The sequence below is a fragment of the Paralichthys olivaceus genome, chromosome 19 (assembly GCF_024713975.1).
Source record: "Paralichthys olivaceus isolate ysfri-2021 chromosome 19, ASM2471397v2, whole genome shotgun sequence".
Lineage (NCBI taxonomy): Eukaryota > Metazoa > Chordata > Actinopteri > Pleuronectiformes > Paralichthyidae > Paralichthys > Paralichthys olivaceus.
The window spans coordinates 16,478,038-16,489,167 of NC_091111.1; the positions used below are offsets into that span (position 1 = coordinate 16,478,038).

At 43.0% G+C, this 11,130-nt stretch overlaps 1 protein-coding gene across 1 annotated transcript; it reads right to left on the reverse strand.

Annotated features, from left to right (window-relative positions):
* Positions 1 to 636: 636 nt before the first annotated feature.
* Positions 637 to 10,066, reverse strand: rab15 (RAB15, member RAS oncogene family). Its single transcript, XM_020097448.2, has 7 exons — positions 9,748 to 10,066; positions 4,421 to 4,481; positions 4,161 to 4,221; positions 3,506 to 3,583; positions 2,835 to 2,924; positions 2,463 to 2,528; positions 637 to 2,324 (listed from the first exon to the last, which is right to left on the reverse strand). The coding sequence occupies exons 1-7, from the start codon at positions 9,869 to 9,871 to the stop codon at positions 2,163 to 2,165; spliced, it is 642 nt and encodes a 213-aa protein (XP_019953007.2). The 5' UTR covers positions 9,872 to 10,066; the 3' UTR covers positions 637 to 2,162.
* Positions 10,067 to 11,130: the final 1,064 nt, after the last annotated feature.

Sequence of the window (11,130 nt, forward strand, 5' to 3'; positions counted from 1 at the left end):
TGGCCTCTGCTCACAACAAAAACACTGAATTCCCTTTTTGTATACATACATACATATATATAAATATATTTGTGTGTGTGTGGGTGGGTGTTATGTGTCAGTGTGCGGGCTGGATTGTTATTCTGTACGTGTGTCCGTGTGTCACTCAGCCTTGTGACAGATACTGAGCTGTCATATCTGTCAACCAGACAACAGTTCCACATGCATATTCATCGTTATGCTAATTTCACCCAAAGAGCTTTAATGAGTTCTCATCATTAACAACTCTGATGAGGTGACAAACAAAAGCTTTACAGCTTTTTTCTCCTCTAATCCTCACAAAGAAAACCCCACCACTGACTGATTATCACACATTATGTTACTATAATGTTTCAGTGCACGTTAAGTATTGAATTCAGCTGAAACCACCATGCAGTCTTTCTATTTATGAATGTGGGGCCACCAGACAATTAGATGTATAAGTTGTGACTAGTTTATTTATAAATATTTTGTAGATAACACTATAAATGGTGCATTTCCCACCATGACACATTGTAAGTGCAGTACACTCTGCAGGAAAATGAGATAACAGGTTGAATCTGTCACCTAGTGGCCAAATGAAGAAGTGCACAACCAAAGACGACACCCTGGCATGAGTCATGTATCTGCAAGTATTTATTCATAAACATCTGACATCTTTTCTCCAGGAATAACATGTGGCATGTAATATATCTCCACAAATACAATTAGTCTAAAAGAGAAGAGGGTAAAGAAGTTCTTGAGAACCACAGATTGTGCATCCAGTCCAGTCATTTCACATAAAACTGTTGTTTCGAGTTGCATTTCACTGCAAAAGGAAGCCAAAGTTTCTCCTACGATGGTTCCTTGTGGGTGCAAGTCTCCAACAGGCAACTCTGGTCAAATGCTATGCTTGCTTTGTGGCCAGCTGATTATTAACTTCACTGAAGTTGCAATAACAGAAAGAAAGACGATTGAATCACATGCAGAACTGTCACTTGTTAAATCTGAGATGGGGGATAAAAGAAGAGAAATGGCATCTTCACCGGACTCTGTATAAAACAGAGAAGACAGAATGACCAAGATGTGATTATATTCACAGAGGGAATATCTCATACCATCTAGAATACCACTGCAGAATTTTTACTTTTTTAAATACAGCCCTCTAATGATAAATTATGCATCCTCATCTACAATGCTGTGAAAAACCTGGTATGTACAATGCAGTGATGTGCAGTTATCAAACAACCCAACCAATATTTTCTGAGACTACAAACTTCAAAATTATCCTCAGTTATGCTACAGAGAAATGAAATACTTCTCCCGCCTCTCGTCGCCTTGTGGCCTCTTGCGTGTGAGATTTTACAAACTGCCTGTGTCACCGACATCAACATGTAAACATCATGCAAAACAATACAATGGCTGCATATATTAATTATCCTTTCGCGCTGTTCAAAGTAGCCACTTCAAGTGTAACCGAGGTCAAAAACATGAGAGAAGAAGAATCAGTGCACTGGTATAACGTCACACTGGACACGGAGACATTTCTGCAATTAGCGTAGCACCCTCTTGTGGTAGTTTCCTTACACTACATCTAATGCATTCAGTTGGTGGAAAGGCTATGAGGGAGAAACACTAAAGGGCCGGAGGAAGGCTGAATGCAGTCGGTTTGCAAGGCATATCGAAGAGAGCATTGTGAAAAACAACTTCAAGTCAATGGTGAACAGTTTCAAGTCATTCCCTATCCTCTACACATCCTCTACTTCCGTGTAAATTCTGAAGACAAGATGAAGGTTTGCAGCTCATCTTGACGTTTTGTATTTCGGCTTTTTAACCGTATGTTTGCCGCTGAATTTTTTAGTGGACAGAAGATTGTATTTGGTTACATCAAAGATACGCTGAGCAGGAACTGGTGCTTTTAAAAATAATGAGCTTTCTGAGCCCCCGAGGTGAAACCTGGACACGTGGACCTTCACTTGGTTGATTCACCACACACTTGGCACTTTGTGGCAAAAGGTATGTCCTTGAAACTGACGCTGCGAAAAACAGAGGGACCCACGGAAGCCAATTACAAAAGGACATTTTTTCCAAGAGTGTCCAAAGTGTGTGGCGATGACGTATATTCAACCAAAAAAAAAAAAAAACACGCTGTCCACACGTTCACTTTAACACCAGCAGCCTTTGCGTTGATCGTCCGCAGCACTGTCACAGAGTCCCTCCTCTTCCTCGAGAGCGGTAAGGTCCAGCTCGTCATTGGCCGACATCCGGAGAAGATCCAGGTCTCTTTTATTGGCCGCCAGCACCTGTTCAGACAATCTGGTGAAAGTCTTGGGAGGAGAAAGGTGGCGAGATTAGCTGCACTGTCATTTCCTCACATTCTGTAATTCTGACCGCAGCGCTGCTCTGATTTTGTTACTGACATGGTCGTGAAATATCCTGACTGAGGCTCCGCACATTCACCTCACCTCTGCTATGTTGTGGTTGGTGAAGGCACTTGTCTCGAAGAAGTCCATTCCATAAGCCTTAGCCAACTGCAAGACAAGACAACACAGATGTCTGGATAAAAAACGAAAAGCTTTCCGTCTGCTTGTCTTTTTGATTTAGGAGCACAGACAGATGACATATGCACGACTGTCTGCTGGCGCTCAGCTACAGTGGTGTGTTCAAGTGCAGCTTTTATTGACAGATGTGAGGCAACGTGAGGTGAAGCGTTCGTCACTCTTTGTCTGCACTGGTTCCTTCAGGTCAGATTGGTGCATCACAGCCGTTAGAGCTTGGTTATGGATTTAAAGGAGACATATTCTAAAAGATTTTAAGTATTTACACCATCACCTCACCTTGATACCTTGCTCTGTGGCCACCTGCCGTTTGTCCACCTCGTCTGACTTGTTCCCTACGAGGATCTTCTGGACCTTTTCAGGAGCGTACTGCAGGGGTTTGCCACGTGAACGTGAAAAACAAAATTAAACAGATGGAAGGAGAGGGAGACAAATTTCAAATGTCAAGAGAACACAGACCGGAGAAAACACAGGAGCCACCGTGCTCAGGAAATGACACTTAGATTAAAGATAAGTGGAAAGCATGTGTGTGTATATATTCAGATAAACACACAGAGGAAATGAGGTCCATAATTATTAAATTAATAGAATAACATCGTCCTGAAAACGACAGAGGGAAGCAGGGAAGAGCTTTCTGGAGACTCCAAGCCAGAACACAAAATTACTGCAAGAGGAAAGAATTTTCTCCTCCGATATTTATGACAACACATTTCATAAAACGATGACAGGTATTTGAGAATGAAGCCTGAACACAATAAATGCAGCGTAAATGCCAGGTCAAAGCATTTGGTTTTTATCACACCCTGTCAGACATCTGTTCTTTGTCAACTCGGCGTCTGTAGTTTTGTCAGTTTTGCCCTTTTCACAACGCGGAGGGAAAGAAACACTTGTTGATTCTCCACCGCGTCTGATTGATCTAATTATTAAATCCCCAGATCTCCATGACTCACCTCGTCCACGTCGCTGGCCCATTTCATGATGTGCTGGAAGGATCGCTCACTCGTGATATCGTACACCAGGAAGATTCCCTGAGCGGAGGAGTTGAAAAAGATTTTTTTAGAAAAACACATGTTCTCGGTTTCTTCAGCCTCAAAAGCAGTATTTTTAAGATCAGTACATTTTGAAACACTGATATGATAACCCTAAAACTAACCAGACCACCACTTGGAAAATTGGAAATGATGCATTTATACACTGTGAGCCGCCGGCTGGATGAGCTGGAACTTTTATTCCACTTTCATTGCCATTTCTGGTAAATGGACAATTGGGTTTCAACCAGTTTATCTCTTTAGCAGCTCAGGGCAGCTACGCCAGAGTGGCAGTGGTCGCACGGCTGCCGAGAGCGAGCTACATCAACCTTTAGCGGGGGATGTGGGAACAGAGACATTATAATAACACTGACCACATTATATTTCAATAATGATGCTATGAAGCTTCTAACTTAAAGCTTAATAGAGCTAAATGGTTTACTGAGTAAATTAAGTGCTAAATATTTGGTTTGATTAATCTTTTAGCTGTAATGAACTTAATGTGTACACGACTGTGTAGTCATGTCAAGGTGTGTCAATAGTACATAATAAATGGAGGAGACATGAGGTCAAATACCTGTGCTCGTCTGTAGTACTGCTTCGTGATGGTTTGGTATCTCTCCTGGCCGGCAGTGTCCCTGAACAAACAAACACATTTAAACACAGTTTACAAAATGCTCATCATTTCTCAGGAAAGATACAGAGTTTAGAGCTACAGCTCTGAAAGTGATCGGTCAAACAAACATAAGCTACGATTGTTGTAAATAAATATTGGACTGTTGAAATCTAATAACATTTTATCTCACGTACAGGACGTCCAACCTTGTAATATCTCACCATATCTGTGTCCGTACTTTGATACCATCTATTAGTAGTGTCTTCATTTTGAAGTCGACGCCTGTGAGAGAGAGAGAGAGAAGATACGATCAGAGAACACAATATTCTGTGTTAGACATTTCTCCAAACCATTGAGTTGCTGAAGCTATATGTTCTGGATATTCACAGAGACGTGTGAACTTTTAAACCCAAGAAGTGACTGGAATCAATAACCCCGTCCTGTCCGTCACAGACGAAGGGTCAGAGGTGTCCGCTGCAGCTTTGTAACATCATAGAAGGCCTTAACACAACGAGAGCCACATCATCCCTGTATAATCAGCCTGTTAGACGAATAGACTAATGATCCGCTGAGCCGAGTCCTCCTCGTTTAGTCCTTTGCATCGATCACACGGGAGGTGAAAGGAGGGAGGAGGTTGCGAGCAGACGAGCAGAAAGAAGCAGGGCTGAGAAGGGGAGAGGGCTAAGCGAGAAGTCGCTCTCGCTTCAGGGATCTCTCACTTATTTCAGATGACTCAGTGTGAAATTGTTCATATGAAAGAAAATCACACATGGACTATTCTTTGTTTCTATAAAGACTCGCCCCTCACTCACTTTTCAAGGACAGAACTGATATGAATGTCCGTGTGCTCATGTTAAATTGTGGTCCTTACTGGTGTTGTCCTGTTATTGTAAACAAACTAGATCTAGACTCTGGGTCCAGAAAGTGATGCCGATGCAGAAGTGCCTGAAACCTGTATTCTCTCAAGGGACCTAGGGTTAATCCTAATCCTAAATAATGATACGATACGTTCTTTTTTTTTCCTCATCGTCTCTTCACCCCACCTCAAGTCAATAAATAAGCAAAAACCCTCCAGATTCTACAGACCCACACTAATCCCTGAGAAATCAATTAACAGCTCATCCCAATTAATGGGATACTCAGCAGCAGCCATGTTTCACAGCCAGCTCGGCACTGAGAGAGAGAGAGAGAGAAAGAGAGAGAGAGAGAGAGTGAGAGCCCCAGAGTCCAATCAATTCACAGAACTGGAAGAACTGCTGCCTGTGGTTTCTTTTGCTGCATTTCTGCACAGTCTATACTCAGCTAACGGGCGCACTATAGATGGCCTGGCTGCGTTTGCTCAGGACGAGCTGGAGTCGAGGAAACACTCCACAGAGTTTCGAGCTCACGGACTCGACAGCGAGGCCTCATGTAAGTCATGAGGAGACCTTTGCCTTTTTTACTCGAGACCATTCAGACCAGGACTAAGTAAAAAGGTCAGCATAGCAATCAGCGGCTCGACTTGCCCGAGGCTGGAGAGGAGAGAGGAGGCTAATGAAACTGAGGCCGTCTCCCAGCGCCATCGATCAGCTGCATTAGCTCCGTATTAAACTCTGGACGACATGACAGCTAGCTTCTTCATATTTCAAAAGTTTCTTGGTTTATATCGGAGATAAACGCTGGTTTTTAATGACCTCTTAACGTTACATAGACCAAGAGTGGACGTTCAGAGTGAAGAGTGGGATTGAAAGAGGAAACATTTCTCTCTGTCCAAGACACCGAACCGTCCAACTCATTCCACTGTTGAGGGCCTTTGCATTTGTCCAGTTTTAAGAAACATTCAGCAGCTTGAAAAAACCAAGCCACTCTCCATCTTCTTCTTCTTCTTCTGCGACAATGAGGATGACGAGGCAGCAGTTAATTAAACATTGTAGCATTTCACAATCAGCTGTGTGAAAGTCATGTAAAACCTAATGGGTACACACCCCAAACTGACTCGGCTAATTACTAATTGTTCGTCTGTGCAGGACGGATCAGGCGGGGACACGTGTCAGTGTGTCGTAGGTGATGGACTCAGTAAAGACACAACTCACTGGAGAAAAGGTCTTTTCTTCATCATGACTAGCTGAGGACAGCTGTCTTCAGACCACAGCAGGAGGACAAAACATTTTGTTTTCCAATTATGAACTCGTCATCAATCTGTACTGAACAATTTAACTTTCACAACTCACCACTAACATAACACACATGAATCCCAAACCACACTAAACAGTTGGGAGTCATCATAACACCACTGGCTGCATATTGGGCTGTGATATAGAGCAGGGCCACAGTCATACTTCATAGGTTCTGTGACAGCCAGCGCTTCTGAAGAGTCTGGCGACAGTGAAGAAGATGAAACTCAGTGGTGTGACTGAGCAGCGTCACTAAATCAGCTGCTCTTTGCCGGAGACGTGTGTGTTTCCCGGCTCAGATGACAATCTTACGAGGAACAAGGTGACCCGCTTAAATAAAACAGGATTTCTGAAGAGCGAGGGAATATTAAGAGCTGGTAGTGATGTCAGTTTGAGTTTTATTCTTTGAGCTTTTATTTTACACTGAGCTGGAACCAGTGAATGAAGTTGTACCCTTTGTTCTCCCTCATCTCTACAACATCAGTGTCAGGCCTCGCTAATGTTCTCGAGTCTGAATGGGAACAAATCCCTGCAGCCAGGGTCTGATATCTCATGGGAAGTTTTCCTCGGAGGCTGGAGGAAGCTCCAGCAGCATGAATACCAATGGTTCTGGAAAATGTTGCTCAAAAACCAAATAAGGTTTGCGTGTCCACGTACTGTATGAGCCTCTATTCATCACCACACTGTTCAGTGGGAGCTCCCATTGTTTGAAGCCTTTGGTTTTTTACTCTTACACAGTTTTTGAGATAATTACGAGCAAAAAAGCGAGTGAGTGGACTGTAACAGGAACTGATGAATAATGGAGCTGCACACGAGGGGGACATGGGAGAGAATTTATATCCCTCTATCACCGTGAAGGTTAGGAAATTATTTATTGATCCGCCACATGAGAGCACTGACGGTGGTCACTCTTGATCTCCCAACTCGGTTAGGTTTGTTTAGTCTGAGGGGATTTGACTTATTTCATAAAAGACCTCCCAGCGTGGCTCTTAGACACAGTCTGCTTCCTCCAACTATTCAATCCCGACTAAATGCCTTCACGGCTGCAAGAGCCTGATTTGTAAGCATCGGTGGTTGTGTAGATGCTGCAAACTACGACAACAAAAGAAGAAAAAGATCAGTGCCTGCTGGTGTTTCCAACATGCACACACAGGCTGAATGTTTCCTCTGAGAGAAATCAGAAAGGTTTGCTGTTTACAGCATGAGCACGTCTCTACACTGCAAAACTTTACTTTAGGGCGCTATAGGCGAATGACTTAAAATAGCACGCTGCAGTTTCTATAAGAACGTGAGCATCACAACTTGCTACAGCAGGTGAGGTTCAGTGTGATGAGGTTTTATTTATAGATGCTTTGATTTTACTATTAAAACATCCATGTGAACACATCAAGGGTCAAAAGTGATGACTGAATAATGTCGTTGTTGCTTTTAGATCTTCACAGAAAGTTGTATTATCACTTGTGAGCAGCACTGTCGTCTCACAGGAAGAAGGCTCTGGGTCCAAACCTAAAGGCCAACGTGTGCCTTGATGTGCAGAGTTGTAGGTGGCGTGGATTTTCTAAAGACACGCAGCTTTCGTTAATTGGAGACTCTACATTTCCTGTAGGGTTGAATGTTTTTGTCTATAGAGCCATTTACAGACATGAACTCCCACAAATGTCGAGAAAACTTGGGTCTGGACATGTTCAAGGGTTCGTCAGACCCGTCCACAACAACAGGGAAAGCTCCAGAACATCCAGGCGAAGGATGATGCCAGGGGGCAGGGGATGACGTATAGATTATGCTGTATAAATCACATGTTTTCATTCAAAGCACATCAACACCGGTGTCGGTCCTTGGTTCTAGAATCTCGTCTTTCCAAGTTGACATCTTCGTCAGCGTCTTCAACGTGTATGGTTCCTTTTTCACACCCTGAGATATTTGTATTTCAGGAGAAGTCCAGAGTTCAGTGCATGTCTGAAAGCAGAGTCCACCCTGTGCTACGCTGGCAACCTGTGCACCCGGCCTCTCGCACAAAGTCTGCAGGGATTGGCTCCAGCCTCTGTGCAACCCTCCAAGGATAAGCTGTGCAGACAATGGATGGATGATTCATTCTCTTGACCTTATTACTTTTCAATAAAAAGTCAGTTGTTGATGTCGTCATCACAAGCAGAATGAACATTTCCTTTCCTGACTTTTAAATTCTTATCGAGCTGCAGGGATTTCTGAATTTAGTTTTCTCCATATAATGAGACGGAAGTACAAGCTTTTACAGAAAATAGGAGCATCCTCTGAGAAAATGTCTATTTAGTGAACACACACACACACACACAGACCAGGTGCTATACAGAAGATAAGACTTCACCGTTAACTGTACATCCTCATTTCCCTAACCTCAAAGTGAAGCATGGTAATGTGTCTGTCATGGTCCACACTCTGAATCCAAACTGTGCACAGAGATATTCACAGAACTGTGAGCAGAGAGGCTGGTTTAGCTTTGCTCATTCCATTTCCAGGGCTACTTTCAAATGTGTTCTACAAATAAGGAAGAGGCTGGATATGTAAAAAAAAAAAAAAATCAACCTTGCAAAGTACAGATCATCACATAAATATTAGAGCCTGACCGTTCTGGATCAGAGGGAATGTTTCAGTGGTGAACCTTTGCCTCCCGTTCACAAATTTTACCCTCAAACAGATTTCTTTGCCAATTGACATTGGAATGATGTCACATGTGGACACCGACAAGTCACAGTGTGTTAGTTAAAGACTAAAGAGGCACTAACATAAGACTTGATGTTTATGTTCATTGTTTTAACTTAGTTTGTGTCTAACTGTGTAAAACTGACACCAAATTGCAGTGAATAAATACAGAAATCCTGCACTTTACCTCATTGCACAATCCAGTCTCCAGTGTTTACCTACCTGCTTGGCAGTAAAACCTGATTCTTTATTTTGCATGCTTCAGGTAGACAGATATCGTGATGCGTCCTCATGTGATTGTCTTGCAATCTATCGATTATTGCGGAATCGCTGTATCTAGATTTCATTGTTATTGTTGTAATAGTTTGAGGAAATAGCAACAACAAAATGAATCTCTCTGATCCAGGGCCCCACACCAGGGGACCCAGACTCCAGCTTGGGAGCCTGATGCAAAACAACCCCCCCCCCCCCCCCCCGTAATGCATGTGAAAGTCAGAGCCAAGTACTGATAGTTATTAAACTCATGGGGGTGGCAGCCAAGTGTTGGATCTCCCCCCTCAGGATTTCCTTAACCAAATGCAACCACGTCTCTAATTAAATTATGACACATCCTCCTGATATAATAATGTATGTATAGAACAACCAGGGACCACAAGGGGGGGGGGGGGGGGCAAATAAACACAAATGCATGGGAGAAATGAAGGACAGGGTCTTACCGATGGTGGAGATGTGAGACGGGTGAAACTCGTTGTCCGTGAATCTGCACAACAAACATGTTTTCCCAACCCCGGAGTCTCCGAGCAGCAGGAGTCGGAAGAGAACATCGTACTGTTTGGCCATGGTGCGTCTGTGTGCTGTTGGATTTATAACATCAAGACAGATGAAAAGCTAACTCAGACACGGGTGGAGGATCCCTCCCCGCCTGCAGCCCATGTCTGCTCCGGCTCTGCCTCGGTATTGTTCCCTGGAGCAGGAGCTGATCGGTGGGGTACAGATGAGAGGAGATGCTCCTGCAGCTTCACGGGCAGCATCCAGCCTCCAGTGGGTGCGGTGGACCAGCGGACAGCCAATCAGGGAGCAGCACTGCCGGTGGGGCTTTCCAGAATAAAAGACCATAAACTGATTTGTGTGACAAGAATATTGGATGATTTTTTTTTTCAATACGTAGAATATTGGGTGGTAAATAGCACAAATGCAGGATATTTTTTCCTTTAGAATATCATTGTGACATAATATACAAAAATTCACAATAGGATATTTACTATATGTATTTATCTGCTATTTCTGCACTTAACATTCAAAATCATTTCCTTAACTGGTTTTTAAACATTAAATGTCATTTATATCTATATTTACATTGCTGTTTTCCTTTTGTTATATCTATAGTTATATTGTATTTTGTATTCGACAAGATGGGACCTTACAATAAGGTAGTAGTGCTTAGTTTGCTCTATGTGCTCCTACTACTTTATAGAAGCCAGTTTTACCCACTTGTGACATAAAGGTACTTGAATAAAATCTACAGTATGAGCAGTTATTCTGAGGCCCTGGAGCCTCTGAGGGTTCAAACCCCCCGAGTAACCATTTTTGTTTTTTATATTTGTTTCTGGTGAATTTGTTTTGAAACCATCTTGATGAAAATCCATCTGTTGAAATGAGGTTCGTTGTGAATTGTATACTCTATAGCGATCAACTTTGTACTGCAGTCACATAATGTATTGCCCTAAATGAAATGTTGACCCATCACATGACCACAGACTGAAAGACAGAGTCCAGGTAGTTTCTCAGCACTGGTTGCATTGTGCTCTCTGCACCTGCACTCAATGGGAACTTGGAGGCCCCAGGTTAAACAAACAGGGCAATCGGGGCCATTGTTACGGGGCAGGGTTTTTACCTCAGGATTTATTTTGAAGAGCGAAAAACACCAACATCCGGTATTCTTATGTTTGCGTGGTATTGATTTGACTTGAAATAAAACCTTTTGGTTGCATTTCTACTTCCCCACTGAAGCAACAGGGATGCGAAACAACATGGGGACGGGCCTTAGTTCACGTGCACACGCTCGTAAAACCATGTGTTGAATTATAAAAATCACACAA